Genomic DNA, 16,596 nt, shown 5'->3' with positions numbered 1-16,596 from the left:
TTACGAACAGAGAAGAACTACAACACGTAGGCTGTTTCCCAAAGCCCAGGTACCTTGCCTTGCCTTGGTCTGATGTGGGCGTGGGCAGGCATCCACATCATTAGTCGCTGCCTAAGTGCTGTTCCAATGTTCATGTCCTCCCGAGGCATATGTCCTCTGTTTGGTTAGCATGTGGCTAATTGACCAAGGATACACAGGTATATCTTTTGCTGCCTTGCCATGGCTATAACTACCCAACATGCAATGCCCGAATCTACGAAAAAGGAAAAAATGGAAGGAAAAGACGCTCCATAGAGAGACGCTCCAGCGGAGGCACGCGGTAAATTCCAATTTGAATGTAAGTAACAAAAAACACCTCTGAAAATAGCAACTTATACCATGTCCAACACTTAACTCTTTTGCATGTCACTCACGTAACTATGATTACTGACAATAAAAAAGCAAAAAGCGTACGAAAGCGACAAGCCATGACAATATTTGTAGCCGCTTGAGCATATGGTCTACTCCCTCGTTTGTATAAAGTTTCCAAGCACTGTCCACAGTACAACACATGTTATGTGAGACAATGTAACTCCAATTACATAAACATTTGTGACAGGAACCTGATAGTAAAAAAAAATATGCCTTTGTTGGCTGTTCCATTAGCATCTCCTTTTGAGCAGAGGCAGGACACTTGCCTTGAATTGGAAGGAAGTGGCTTCGGAGGCACTGCCTTCCAAGGCAAGGCAAGGCAAGGCACCTGGGCTTTGGGAAACAGCCATTGCTTAGAGAGTAAAAATGGCGTCTGCCTCAGAGGAGAACATGCTGCAAAAATCTTCTAGTTTTTACACAACAAATCTTTAAGAGATGAGATTTTCGCAGAGAAATACAAAGCAGCAGCTCGCATCAGCATCTTAAGAGTGTAACTATGCAAATTAAGAGCTGCACAAAGTTTATCAGACAACCAAAAACTCAAGCAGTAGATTCTAAACCTTTAGGAGTGCAGAAACGACTGTTAGTAAAAAGTATCATGCATCCCAAAAACTTCAAGTGCGTTTGAGTCCAAGAGAAGAGCTTTTATGTAAGGAAGGTAGACAGGGAAAAAAATTTGCACACTGACAGAAATGTGATGAATTCCGCCTTTTCAGAGGTTTCATGAACTAGTTTGCAGCTCTTCCCCTGATCCTAACCTCATCTTCACCATCTTTGTGCTCTTAGTTAAAATACAATGTGTGAAAAAGAGACTAACAGACAAAAACATGAAATCAGGGAACTTTTTCCCCTGCAACTCTTATAAAATCTGTTTACTGGAAAGATCCCAGGATCTTAAGTCTAAAGAAGTTTGTAAAAAAAGAAGGCTTGAGCCTAGAAAATATCTCCTTAAAAAGCCAACACGTCATCGCTGTTGTAAGAAAAACACAATCATCCCTCTGTGAGCCAGACTCCAAAAACATCATCCTGAACTTTTGTCTCATCCTGGTCATCCTGATCGATAACGTAAGACAGTGAATCAGTGGACCTGCAGGTCTGCTTGAAATGTCGCCCCGATGAGTCAGTTTCTTTTAAACAGAATGTAACGTCAACATAAGGTCAACAAAGATGTAAAAACAGGAATAAAACAAGCTAACGACAACATTTACACCACACAGAGTGATTCTGCAGACTCATCACACCTTTTCTGAAGCTTCCAAACATCACAAACTGAATCCTCTCTGCATCTTTGTCCACATCTGCATCTCTAAATTTACCTTTTGGTGCGTCGGAACATGTTGCAGGTTTCCAGGCGGAGCTGCAGTCAGAGAACGCAGAGTCTCATCGCGATTCAGCACAAACTGAGGCTGCTCTAAGCTTTAGATGTGCATCTGTAAAGTGTGTGTGTGTGTGTGTGTGTGTCTGAGTGGCCAAGATCCAACGAAGGAGAGAGAAAGGAGGCAGGGAGGGAGGGAGGAAGGGAGGGAGGAGGGAGACAGGGTGGGTCTGTGTTTAAGAGAGGAACAACAAAAGGCAGCAGAGGATTGTGGGTGGTTTTCTCAAGGCTAAGATGCTTCAGAGAGGCTTAGATGAGGAGCTAAAAGCTTTTCCTCTGCAGGCCGAGGACTTCATGAATGAAGCAGAGAACAGGAGTTGAAGAAGTGACTAAAGGAGTGGGTCATGTGGATTGTTATGTAAGCGTGAAGCAGATGTTGAATGGAATAAAAAAAAACAACGAGCTGATGACGATGAAGCACGTCACACACACTCTCACACACTATCTCGAGGAAGACAGTAAGTGGAAAAGGAAGAGTTGCTCTCAACATCATGAATTCCTCCCGCATCCCTCCATCGACCTCCTCCTCTTTCACACTCCTCAAAACAAGCACCACTCAGACGTCCCTGGAGCTTTGAAAACACACCGAGCAAATCCAGCCCGGCAGCTGTGATTGTTTTTCTTCATGGTGGGACCCGGACTCTCCCCAGAGAGGAGAGAAAAGGCAGTGAGAGGGAGGGAGGGAGGGATGAACGGAGGTAACACTCACCTGCTGTTCTTGCGAGGCAGGGGCAGATCCTTCTGGAAGAAAGACGGAGAGAAGAAAGAAAAGAGAGATCAGGGACAGAAAAACACAAATGTATAAAAATATAAAAAAAGAGACAAAGTGGATAATAGAAATCCCTGAATCTGTCTGTGAACTGATCAAAACGCTAAGATGGAGCAGGAGATCTTTACAAGACTTGACTGAAATGATGATGTCATCACACAGGGATCTCCTGACCGGCCTTAAACACCAAGGTCTGTCTACCACTTTTTGGTACTGTTCTGTTGTGGTGCCAGACCTCAGAAGGTGGAGCTCAATATATTAATTGTTGAAATTTGATTGTCATTTGATTGTCATTTGAAAAAGTGTCACTTCCTGTGTGAAAGTGGTTGGTGTATTTCTCCTTGTGGCACACAGCCTTCTCTGAAACAAAGCTTGACTGTGCTTTGTAACAAAGAGCCACATGCCAATCACAAAGAAGACAAATTGCTGGGTGTCTTCCATCATTACTCTTTGTTTACTGTGTATTTTTATAGCGTCAGGCAACAACGTAGCTGATGCAGCTCTTGACATTTAGCTTACACTTCCCCTACTAAGGTTGGCTGTGGTAACATAAACAGGATCAGGCTTTACTGATCTGACCATAGACTATAAAGAAGTGGACGTCATCTTGCTAGGCTTGAAGTGAGGTTGCCACAAAAACTGCTCCCCCTGGTGACTGGCTGCAGTATAGGTAAAAAAATCTGGCTCTCCAGTCATTCCAGATGGGCTGTGGTCAAACTTTAAAAAATTAATACACCTCATAGAAATGTTTCTCACATCTGATTGTTGTGGTGATTTGAAGATATTAATATTATTGAGTGTTTTTAAAGTTTTGTTTTCATTGGCTAAGAAGTTAAAAACAAGGCTTTACGTCACATTTAACAATGATTGACAGCTGCCGTTCTTGTGCATTTTTTTTCAGGGATTGTAAAATATGTCGGGAGGTAGAACCAAGAAGAGTCGACTGTTGAAAGAAAAAAAGTTATTATTTTTGTCACCTGGCTCCGCTCAGATTCTCTACGAGTCCTTCATAGACTCTACTGCGCAGACTCTAGCTGCACAACGGCTGCCAATGGCGGCGCCTGTGACAGAGGTATTTTGGCTTCAAAAACCATACAATGGTAAAAGGGTGGAGCCTTGCTGTCCACTCTATAAACAGCCAGTGGATCTGACCCGTACCAGACTGTACTGATCCATACCAGACCACTTGGTGGGAACAGGGCGTTAAAGGGACAGCTGCTGAAATGAAGTGTTTTGGACAGAGGCTGAAATAAGGGTTTAATAAAACACCAGGGAGAGAAAAACAGAGATTATTTTTACTATGGTGGAATAAAGAGACTAAAGACTAAAAAAGAGCACAATACCTCCTCTCTAAAAAAAGCTTTGGGCCCACAAAACTCATGAATCTGTCCCTGACCAGTAAAAGTTACATTTTATTTCTTAGTCATCTGAATGTGCACACGCCTACGCTTCAGGGCCTGTCAAAGTGGCATCTCATCTTTTTTTGACCCCACAGATGAACTCCGTCACACTTCTGAAGAGTGATGATAATATCTTATGGACCCTGAGCTGTGAGGAGCGGTTAGTTGGGTGGAGAATGACCCGTGTAAAGTGTGTAAACAGCAGAGCTCACAGACATTGCTCTGTTTGTGTTCATCTTTAAACCAGTTTGCCTAAAAGACTCTGGCACAGCTCTCCCTCCCCCTCTCCTTCTCTTTTCTTCTATCCTCTCATCTCCTGGGTCCAGATGGACGGAGGACATTGGACTGAAGCCGCAGCAAACACTCACAGCACCACATGAAAACAGAGCGAGTAGAGCCAGATCTCATGCTAACACAGGCAGGATCTTTTTTTTTTTTTTTTTTTTTTTTTACAGGAACGCTGCTCACAGAGATAAACAGAGAAGAGAGAAAAAGGGAGAAAACAAGCAGTGAGGGAGAGGTGTGGAGGGGGCTTACCGTCCTGTGTCTCAGGCGTGAGTCATTAAACGTGTATAGTAGCAGAGGTAATTAATGTGTTAGCTGCTTCACACCCTCTCCTGTCACCCGCGAGGTAATGTTGTTAAGGCACTGTTAGCGCTGCATCCACCGTCTCCAAACCTCAGTCCAGGTAATCATTCGGTTAACCTTCAGCTATGGATTTTCTCTGTGTGTGAGTGAACGCGTGTGGACCTGCTGTTAAATGATTATCTGCCTCAGAGTTCAGTAAAACAAGGACAAACTCCAGGAAACAGATGCTAAAGCGTTGTAAGTCAGCAGGAAAAAAGCTGAGGCTAAATAACAGACAATAGGCTTAGGAGAAAAATCAGATGTGGGATGACTTCCACAAAAACAGAGCAGTTTGTGTCAAAACGCAGGAAGAGTTGAGCACTGTGCTGCATCCACACTCATGTTACTGACCTGGGTTAATGAAAAGACTGAGCTGCAGTTTTTTTTTTAGAGCAAAGCTGAAGCATTTAGAATTCCCCCTTCTGACTGGCTGCAGCAAATGTCATAAAAACATGTTAAACTCTTCAGTAAAAACAGGCCTCCTGATGTGGAGGTCAACGGGGCTTCACTGAGTTTTGAGTCTGCCTCAAGTGGAAACTCGAGGAACTGCAGAAAGAAAAAAAGTCTTTTTTTTCGGAAAACTTTATTTACGAGACGTTCCAAAACAAATCCAATCGAAATTTAAATCACTGCATAATTATGAGAAAGAAATAGAGGAACACACACACACATACACACACACACACACACACACACACACACACACACACACACACACACACACACACACACACACACACACACACACACTCGAGGGGAGCCATCCCTCCCCCAGTGAACACAGGACCTGTCTCACAGCCCACACCTCCTTCAAACCATTCAAAGTGTCAGTCAGCTTGAAGAAAGTGTATTCAGCTCTCAGACGGGCCACCACCAAACCTCTCAGACAGCGAACTGGATCAGTCCAGCCTTCACTGCACATTTTAAAGCTCCATGTATAATTCTGCACTGGATGTCAGCCATAGGTTTCTCTCAAGGGGGTTTGTACAGGACTCGCCAGCTACCTCTAGGGGAAGAGTCTGAGCCAAAAACCTCAGTTCATTTGGACTCTCTGACCCCTGTTAGAAAGAAGATATTCAAAAGAAAGAAGAAATGAAAGAAAAGATATAAAGAGAAAAAATTTGGAAAGGAAGAAGGAAAGAAAAGAAGGAAAAAGAAAGAATGATGAAAGAAAAAGAAAGCAATGGTAAGAAAGCAAAAGTTCAGAAATAAAGAGGGTAAAATAAATTGAAAGAGAGTGAAAGTGAAGGAAAGAGAGAAAACAAAGATGGAAAGGAAAAAGAAATAAATGCAGAGTGAGAGAAAGAGAAAGTAGAGAAAGGAACAAAAGAAAGAAAGGAAAGATAAAAAAGGCTAGGAACAGAGAAAGAATGACAAGAAAAAAATGTAAAACATAAAAAAACAAGAAATGGAAAAAACTGAAAACAGTTAAGAAAAAAAAAACAATAAGTCAAAAAATACAAAAAGCTAAAAGGAAGAAAAAAGAAAATAAAGAAAGAAAGCAAAAGAAATAAACAGACAAAAAGAATACCAAAGAAAAATCTCGAAACCGAGCAAAGAAAAGATGACTTTCTGTAAAATCTCTGCTCTTCTTGGTTGTTGAGCTTCGTAAATGTTAAACCTGTTCACCCTCTGAGGTCGAACAGCTTCTCAGCAGTGGTCTCTAGGGTTCACATGTTGACTGAGACAAATCCCTCCTCACAAGGACACCTAAATATTCAACCCATTGATCCCTGCTCACTCTGTCCTTTACTGATCAGGCTAATTGACCCTGAGCTGTCGGAGCCGAGGAGGAGACGGTTAACAAGAGCCTGAGGCATTAAGAGGCCTTCACAGAGACCTCACAGAGAGCGTTAGGGTTAACACCTCAAACCACAGGCTGAAGGTGAGACTCAATGTGCCACACAGATCCTTTCTATCTGGATCCAGACCGGCAGACATCTGCTCAGGGTCCATCTGATGTCCCTCTGTGGAGCTCCTTAATGATCAGAAACATCCAGACAATAAAAGATCCAGTTGGCACATTAATCAAAACTTGATCCTCTACCAGTCCTGAATAGTGAACAGGGACCATGAATACCAAGAGTGTTGAAGGCCTAACTTGTCTCTCCTCTGTTAAAAGATTAGATCTCATGAGACAGACTTTATTAATCCAGAAAACCCATTAAAGAAGTCTCCCACTATCCTCTCTTCTATATTATGAATCTAGTTGTCAGCGTCTGATGAATTCTCCTCGTAATCTTTACGCTCATTTGCTCAAAGGTCAGGAAGTGACGACTCATTCTCAGCTTGTTCACGTGACAGCTATTTCTGTCTCATGACCAGCTCACGCTTGGAAGCTGAGATGCTGTAAAGATGTAAAGGTTATATCACAAATCAAGATTATTTCAGCTCCATTGATAAGCCGCTGAACAGATGATGATCTCACTAACCCACCAGGGAGGTCAACAATTTATCAAGTATTGGTAATGGTACCAAAGCAGAGAAACTACAATTCCCCAAATGTCCACTAGAGGCTCGCTCCGGAAGTACCAGAAACCACGTACACACCCATTCAGAAAAGCTAAAATAAAGATGTTTACAGCCCAGTTCATTAAAACAGTTCATACAGTGTAATAGTGTTTGCTGCCTGACCCTGAGTGTGTCATCAGGATATAAATGCCCTTTTTGTGATGATGACTGAGCCAGGAAACCAGCACACACCAGCAGGCTTTAATGGCATCATTTGTGACTCATACTCTCTCTATTACCCTGAAATAAAGAAGGAAAGTGGATCCCCTTCATCTTCCTGCACATACTTTGAAGCCAGGCCTCTCTGTGTCTTCGTCCTCCTGTGGTATAATTAGTGTCAGAACGCCTCGCTTCGTTTGCTACGTCACAGCGTGTAAAAAGATTGTTGAAAGGGAGGAGAAAGGGGAGCTGATGGGGAGCCCAGGTTTAGAGCTTAATGCTCTGTGAGTCCTGGTAATGAAGTCTGGCAGTGGTGGAGGGTGACGACAGACGGGAGGCTCCATCAAAAACATGACATGCTCAGCGACCACAGAGTAGAAATAACACACAATATTTACTCCTCTCATGGATGGGAAGCTGCGTCTCTTTGTGCAGGTTTGTTCTCTGGGGAAGAGATCATGTTGTGTTTCTCTTTATAGTTCTGACAAGAGCATGCAGGATGAGTGTAAATACCTTTCTGTAGGGATGTTCTAACACCATCTTTTCTTTGCCAGGCTCTGCAAGCCTGCACATAAGCCAGCCGCCCAACTCGTCCAGAAATGTACTTCCGTCCAGCAACTATTTCCTGCATGTGCAACATGTCCAGAAATGCTGTGAATCAGCCATTAATCCAGGGGTGGCCAACCAGTAAGAGACCCAGAGCCACAAAATCTACCATGGTACAACAAAGAGCCACATCACACACGGGGTCTTACACACACACTTCCTCTCACACATAAACGAAATTACATAAAACGAAAAACAATACATTTCTATCTATCTATCTATCTATCTATCTATCTATCTATCTATCTATCTATCTATCTATCTAGATAGCTATGAGCACACGAGTGACTGAGAGGAGGTCATGCAGAGAAGAGAAACCGAAACTTAAGTATCAGTCTCATCGTCCAAGTACTGATCAATACTGATCCCAGCGTAGGCATCAATATATCAAAATTTTAGATTGATCAGCACACCACTACTCATAACAATGTATACGTTTTTAGGAATGGATCGAAGAGCCACACACCGAAAGGCAAAGAGCCACATGCACCCCGCGTTAATCGATCACAAAAATTGGCTGTAAATCGGTTGCACATCCTTCAGTGTCTCCTCTCTGTGTATGGTTACTTTCAACACGTGAACACATGGGAGTCTGCAGATGAGACTCTAAAGCACTCAAGTCTGCACCCCCTGACCAGCCAGGACTCATTCCTCTTTAGCCTCATCCCAGCCCCTCAGCCTCTTCCCACCCTCTCCATCCCTCAAACTCGGACAGGTCAGTCCGTCACTGCTGCAGACGATGACAGGTCTGCTCTCCGTCTCGGCACTGATTGATCCCCTTTGTTGGTCTTCATCCATCTCCTCTGCGTTTCTCTTGTCCACAAAACAAATGGAACGTCCTTCTAGTCGTGACAGAGCAGCGGTGTGCTTTATCGTCGTGCTGCTCTTTTAAAGCCATTTCATTATTACACAGGCTTTTACTGCAGATAAGACGGCTTGAAGGGCACAGCAGGAAATGGGCTTTTATAGGTTTGTCTTACGGCACAGTGTACCACACTTTAAGGTCTCAGTGATGGGCGGCGGCTTGTGCTGAAGTGTTTTCCTCCTGGCTGTTTAATCAGCTGACTGAGCTGAGCAGATGTTCCTCTGCAGAAAGTTTCACTTTAACTTTAAAACTACTTTAAAAAACGACCAGCATTTCCAATGTTTACTCTGCACATCCATACAGCTCAAAGCAAGATGTAGAGTCACAGGGTGCAGCACGGCCTCATGTTAGTCATGTCGGAGCAATGCATCATGGGTGCGACCCCTGACCCTCACTGCAGGGGGGTAGGGTGTGTCACCATATGGTACTGCGAGAGTGAGTGAGTGTGTGTGTGTGTGTTTGTCAGAGAGAGAGTGACGGTTGGGATGATGAGACCCGGGGGAGTGAGGAGGCAGTTGAAGAGACACGCAGAGCCAATCACACGTCAGCACACGAGCTCAGACACGCATGTAATGATGACACATGGGGTTTAAACGTCCATGTGGAGCAGACGTATGAATGTTAGTCTCTGAATCTGTTATAGTCATAATTACACAAAATCTATAGAGCGGTAGGAAACTTTAAGGAATCTGCATTATATTTAGTCAGACTGTACACGGTTATCTGATGAACTGCAATCAACTGCTCACAGTAATATTGATAATAGACTCCAACTTACAGAAAAGGGAGCTACATTATACAAGTAAAGATAGTTAAGGCAAGTTTTGGCCTTAAGAGTGTTAACTGTTTTCTCTGACACATAAACATTTCCAAAAGACAACATAAATACATTCATTTTCGTCACTGCTGAAATTATATTGTCAATAAAAACAAATATGAGACTCCAATCTAAAACAAGTGGTATACCATTTATAGAGCCGGTTTGCCAGTTTAAAAACTGGAATATTCCAGCAGGAAGTGGTATCTTCCATTCAGCCAGAAGTGGTGTACCAGATGCGGCTGGTTACTGTAGGTCAGAGCTGCTCCCTAAATTCTTCCTCTGTGGTATTCTCTAAAAGTTCTCCTTCACTTTTTTTATTTAGCTTTTGGTAGGGGTTGGTGTCATTTATTTTTTCCTCTTTATTATCCTGTTCCATCCTTTACAAGAGTTTTTCATCTGCTGGGATGATTACATGCACCCATAACTCACTAAGATCTCCTAAAATCTGAAAAATTATAAAATATTTATTAATTTTCTGTTGTTCTTGGGAATCCAAAAGCTCTGGTGAACCACTGTTTACCTAAATACCCTCATAGAGGATATAAAAAAAATGTAATCTTATCGTAATCTACTAATTAAACAGCACTTTATCTGAATAATTTAAGGGCTCAAGCTTTTGTGGAAGCCCATATTTACCATTAAGAAAAAATAATAATCATATTTTTTTTGTATATATACATACACGCACTTAGCCCTGAGGATAAAAAGTTAATACGTAAAGTTGTAACTATGAGAAAATCATATTTATAAGACAAAAAGTTTAATCTAAGAACTTTAAAGTCAAACTCATAAGATTAAAGTCATAAATCTGAAGACAATATGGTTACATATAGTTAAAAAATGAGGAAAAAAATTAATATTATACAAAAGTAAGTCATATGGAGAAAAAAATATGACAAGAGATAAAATATAACAAGAGTGTGTTATGGGAAATAATGGGATAAAAGTGAAAAGAAAGAGCTTCTCATAATGGTCTTCTTGTCTTTTAATTTACCTTTTTTCAGGCTTTTTACTAATTTTTGGGATTTAATTCCTCATTATTACAACATTTATTTAACTATTTTTAACACTTTTTAACAGCTTTTATTTTGAAATTATGACAGACTTCCTAGTAATTTTTGAGGATTTTAGACCTTTTCTTCAGATTTATTTTTCACTTTCTTAAGTTGACTTTTTTTAATCTAATCATCATAAATTTTTGTTTAAAAATATCCCTATATTTCCTTATTCTTAATATGAAAAAGGATACTCCATTCTTTATGCTTCTAATAATCTCTTCTCTTTTTATCACCTACACTGTGTTGCAAAATTAAACGTCTCTCCCAGAACTCTCAGATTTTTTTCTCTCACACCTAGCCGTCATCCTCTGTTTTATTAGTAACACACATCCTCTCTCTCTCTCTCTCTCTCTTTCTCTCTCTCTCTCATACACACACACACACACACACACACTCACACACACACACACCAAATCACTGTGCCGGCCGTGCCTATATCTATAAAACGTTGGTGACTTTGTGGGTCTGACTCCATGATGATTAATCCCCTCACAGCTCCTGTCATACATAACAGCAGCAAAGCGGCGAGCTGAGCGACAAGGATGATGAGACATGAAACCATCCGAGCACCTCACTGCTAATCCTCCCATGATTCCTTTACACCCTCTTTCCTCCCGTTTATCCCTCTTTTTGCAGTAATGAGGGTCAATTTGTCTCCGAGCTGCTCAGAGGTAATTTAAAACCAGTATATATATTTTCAGACACTTTCGTCTGATGTGATGCTGACAGGCTGTGATGTAGTGATGCTGTGGTCCAGTTTCTCAGTCAGACATGAACACATCTGCCACCATTATCAATCAGCTGTGTTAGCTTGAAAAGACGTGTTGTTTCACTGTAATGCCACTGCTAAGTAATGCTCACATGCCCACAGGAAGCTGCTCATCTCTGCTCAGCACACTTCACTGAGTCACACAAAGATGGAGGGGGGCAGGGTAAGAGAAAGAGGGGGGAGGGTGTGTGACCCATGGTTTAGCAAGCTGCTCCATATTGGCGGCTTACGGTCATTTGAACTTGCTTACTTGTATGCATGAGTGACAATTTGTTAAAGGAAGGCTGTGCAATTAGCAAATAGTGAGAAGAGAGTTTCATAGTGATAATGGGTGAGGTCAACAAACGGTTACAGGTCTAAATAATCAAGAAATCAGTGCTACTGAAATAAAACAGCTGATAAAAAACATAGCTGTTTTAACATTCATCGTATCATTCCTTATCTATTATATCATATCCTTATCATATTGTGTCTAAAATAAATATCATATTGTATCTTTTCTCATCATATTATGTCGCATTATATCATAAATAGCATATCTTATTATAGTGAATGAATTGAGTTATAGGCTGAGATTTGTGCCACTAGAAACTGAATTTGAATTATCATATTGAATTTGAAAAGCATGCTCTCTAACTGAGTTCAATGTTTTGAAACTTAAATTATTTGCTTTAAAATCTACCAACCTACTTGAAAATTCAACTCTCTTTATTTCTCAGATTAAGAATTACAAAATGCAATTTCAGTTCCCAAAATTCAGATTCAACCCATTAAGTCATCTTCTACATATGTGAGGGAGAGTAATCAAGCACAGATTCACAGAAATCTTCTTGACGTCTACTTCTAACGTTTGATAATTTTTGTTTTCTTTTGATAGTTTGTGTTGCAAAATTCAGTAAAGGACCTAATAACTGTGGCAGTGGACAACTGTGGTGAATTCTCCCACATCAACTTTTCAGGAGGTTATCGTTGATGAATGAACAGTCAGTGGAGTTAATTTATTTTTATAATTGTGAAATTGCATTTTGTATTTTTGAATTTAAGGAATGAATAGAGTTAAATTTTTTTGAGTTTGTTAAATAAAATGAAAAGCAAATAAATTCAATTCTGATAATTGAAATAAAGTTTCTAGTGGCCCAAATCTCAGACCATATGGAAGTGCTACAAGCTGCAGTTCATCGATTGTCCTCTTGAGGCTTACTGCAGAAAGACCAGAAACCGCGGATGCCCCGTTTCCACCATGCAGTTCAGCTCCGTTAGTCTTAGTATTGCATACATTTTGTGGCGTTTCTTTTGACTAAAACTGGGACAGGTCCCCAAATTACCGACCCATACTGTCCCACATTTTGGGACCCCTGTTGGGCACCAGACCAATCTGACCACCCCTGAAGGTGGTCGGATCAAATCTCCAGTCGACTATGTGGAGATGACTCTCTTTTCGTTAGGAAACTTTTTCTGTATTGTCGGGGTAAATTTTTGTTTTCTGTGCCGTGTTTTCTTCTTTGTTGGATTCATAAGCAGTGTACGCTGTGTCGTGCTGCTACGCTGTCACGCTATTACGTTGCTGACACAGCTATTGGCATCCAGCTTACATTCCACCTACCAAAGAGGGCACAGTTGGCTGAGGAAATGCAAACAGGATCAGGTTCTACCGACCCAACCCATACTACACTGTACTGACCCATACAGGACGACTTGGTGGATACACACTGAACCAAGAAAACAAAACAGACTTTTACAGCATCAATAAACATATTTACAACCTAGTTCAGAAAACATGTTTGAATTGCTAATTTTCTCTATCAGCACAACCTGTGGGGAGGGTTGAATTTTTTTTCTAAATCAGCGGTTTGGATGATATCAGGATGAGATCAGAGGTGAAGCTCATGAGGCTGACAGGTCTGGTGCCCTGTAGCTGTTGTTGAGGAGGCTCGAAGCCCACCTCTTGAGTCAGCATGTCCAATACTGTCTGCTGACTAAAGGCTTCATTACTCTGTATCAGGAACAGATGGGTGACGTCACAGACACTATGTCCATATCATACCGTCTATGGTAATAAGGTATTGTATTTTTTTCCCGTTGTATTGTATCATATGATATAGTATGCTATCCTAATGTATTGAATCGTTTCACGTAGTAAGTACAATACATAATACACAGTACATATATTGTGTCCAGTAATATCATTTCGTAGTTAATGATATAAACATGTCAGATCATGTCATATATCATGTCACCTCGTTTCATATCATATTTTTTTCCTATTCTCAAATATTGTTCTGTCACTGTCGTGTTATTATGAACAAAACTCCTGAGTTCTTTCAAAATAAAAGCATAAACAATCTCTAATCATCGTAATAATCAAACTTTACTAAATGTCAATATATCCTCTCAAGCGCAAATTATTCCGACTAATCTGAATTGACAGCAAAAATATTTGATGTGTATTTCTAAAAGATATTTGGGTCATTCTGCAGCAATACACTCAACACCTGAGACTCACTATGTGACCCTAATACAGAGCAAAGATTAAGACCATGTGGAGCTTTTGGGGTTTCAAAATCAGCTGCTTTACCAGGCTGATTGATAAAATTGGGTCGAATAGAGAGTAATCACGGTTCAATATGTATATATACTTTGGTTCGTTTATTCTTACTTCTAATCATACACAAAAAGGGAACAAGATCCTTGTCCTCATCTGTGTCCACATCTGTTGTTTTTACATTTTCTTGCACAAAAACCAACTTTAACACCAACCTCTACTCTAAAGCACACACGTCACGTGGTGTAATGAGACGACTCATGTCTTAGAGATTAAACAAAGGCAAAAATACTTCAATGAGGAAGAAACCCAGAGCATGATGAAGATGAAGATGAGCTCACCTGCAGCCTCCGGCGCCGTATTATCCCCGAGTCATCCATGGTGTAATGAAGGGGATCCTGGCGGGGATTTCCCCTCAGCAAACAATCTCTTGACCTCCCTCAAAAATCTGTGTTCTGACCCAGCAGGACTGCAGCACCCGATCCGATTTACATCCGATCCGCACAGCAGCAGCAGCGTCCAGGCGCGCACGGAGCCAAAACGGCGCAAACACACGAAGCACGGGAGAGAGGGAGGGAGGAGAGATAGAGAGGGTCCAGTGTCACGTCGAAGAGGAGACCCAAGACAACAGACAAATGTGAGGCAGTGCCATGACCGAAAACAGCCCAAAGGTTCCCTCAGCTCCTCTTCGCTCCTGCGCCTCAGAGCTGCCAGTCATGCTGCTCTCTCCGCAGGCTGCGCTCCGTCTCTCAGCATCTTTGACATTTTGCCAGAGGTTTGTGCGCTTTGATGCTGTCCAGCCGAGCGTCAGGAGGCCCGAGCAAGCCCAGCAAACACAGAGTCCATGTAGTTACAGAAAGCAAGTTCTTTCCCCGCGCTAGGAGAGGAAGAATCTCCACAAGAAACGTGAGCTCCTTCCTGCACTTAGTCACAAAAGGACGACGTGTTCAAAGCTCAGCGACCAGCCGATTGTTTCACACTCTATTGCACAGCAGTGGAGCAGCTCTTCATCCCTCAGCTCCTCGGCCGGGCTGACAACACCGCTGCGTCTCGGGGAGCAGCCTGTCCGGTCCCTTAAGCATCAGCGTGCGTGAGGAGAGCGCGCGCCTTTTACCCCTCTTTAAGAGCACAGAAACCTGCAGCTCAAATCAGCTTCATTCATCCGTCCTCTCCCCCCTGAACCTCCACTTCCTCTGGAGCTGGTGACTGGACGGGGCGACAGCAGTAACGCGATATTTGTAACCCTTTCCTGGGATTCCCTCTCGCCCCTCCTCCCGCGCGCAGCTGAGACCCTCCTCACATGAATGAAAACATCCGACCCGGATCAGGAGGGCTGATTCAGGCACATCGGGGCTTTCTTCTCTCTCTCATTATATGCTTAGCAATATTTTAAAATCACTTAAACAGCCTATAAACGTAAAGAATGTGAGAGTAGAATCTTAAAGCCTCATTCAGCACCACGGACAGCAACAGACTGATCTACAGAGGAAGAGGAGACGATGTGGAAAAGCAGTCTTACATTACAACAAGAGTCTGCTGATGAAAGGTTTTAAATCACTTTGAAGATCAAGTTTTAGGCACAAATGTAAATATCAAGAAGAGCATGATTATGGCACAAAACCCCAGTAAGAATGTGAGTTTCAGGTTTGTTCAGTAGATAAACTTAAGCATTAAATCGTTGTGGAAAATAGGTATTACATAGTAAAATACACAAATGATGATAAAAGTGTAATAATTCAAGAAGACCGTGATCAAATCAGCTAATTTTGCCATTTCCTTTGAGTTGTGTGGGCGTGGCCAATCTTGATCTTGATTGACATCTCATTCGCTCCGCCCCCAACAGGTTCTGCTACATTCATGAGCTCCACTGCTTGTTTCAGTTTCTGGGTGGAGAAATCGTTTTTCTGACTTTGGTGTGCGCACAAAAGTTGAGTTAAGCATCAATTTGACTTTACCGAGGTCACACGCTGATCAATACTGAAATGTTGCCTTAGGGAATGCGCCTGACAAGTTATTACAGATTCAGTCCTGTATTGTTATTAAAAAACAGACTATTTTCAAATGAGTCCAGGTCACTTAGTGCATTTTCTTACTAGATGTTAGTTTCTCAGATTTATGTGTGCTTTGAATCTAGATCAAAATGAAAGACAAGCCATTGTGGAACTCTTCATTCCAGTTAGTGACATAATGATTGGTTAGAAAATGGTTTGTCTTGGAGTCTTTGTGGTGTTTTTTCTTTGTGGTTTCTGAAGAGGCACTATGGAGCTAAAGGATGATGAGTGCCTTATTGAAATTCAAGACTGGGACCATGAAACAAGAGAAAGGGTCGGTCAGATCAAACACTTCTCTGTTTATCTGTAACTCGGAGATTAAATAAATGAACTGTAGAGACTTAATAATAGGGATGTCCCGATATTACATTTTCACTTCCGATACGATACCAATACTGCAGCATTGAGTATTGGCTGATACCGTTATTGATTCCGATACGATATCAGCATTTAACATGCATACTTTTATTACTTATTTTGTAGTATGTCATGTTAGAAAAGGCTTGATTAAGAGATATTATTCAAAGAACAGTAGTCAGCAACAGTAGGTATGAGGAAAAACTGACCCATTTATTATTAACCAATGGGTAACATACATTTTAACATTAAACATAAAAAATACTAGTAATTGAA

At 41.6% G+C, this 16,596-nt stretch overlaps 1 protein-coding gene across 5 annotated transcripts in view; it reads right to left on the bottom strand.

The window, feature by feature from the left end:
• The window catches only part of mast1b (microtubule associated serine/threonine kinase 1b), a 41,667-nt gene extending 26,527 nt beyond the window's left edge, over positions 1-15,140 (bottom strand). For 2 of the 5 annotated variants that reach the window (XM_074695992.1, XM_074695993.1), the window contains exon 1: positions 1,728-1,867. In XM_074695992.1, coding sequence (XP_074552093.1) covers positions 1,728-1,747 — 20 coding nt within the window. In that variant the 5' untranslated portion in view covers positions 1,748-1,867. Of the gene's footprint in view, positions 1-1,727; positions 1,868-2,495; positions 2,528-14,253 lie in introns of those variants that run through there. The other 3 variants (XM_074695991.1, XM_074695989.1, XM_074695990.1) reach the window with 3 other exon arrangements.
• Between the last annotated feature and the right edge of the window lie 1,456 nt (positions 15,141-16,596).

Source organism: Halichoeres trimaculatus, unplaced genomic scaffold (assembly GCF_033239565.1).
Source record: "Halichoeres trimaculatus isolate MK-OKI-2021-1 unplaced genomic scaffold, fHalTri1.1 fHalTri1_scaffold_20, whole genome shotgun sequence".
In the NCBI taxonomy this organism is placed as follows: domain Eukaryota; kingdom Metazoa; phylum Chordata; class Actinopteri; order Labriformes; family Labridae; genus Halichoeres; species Halichoeres trimaculatus.
The sequence above is the reverse complement of the archived record's forward strand: the minus strand, read 5'-3'. Positions and strand labels throughout refer to the sequence as shown.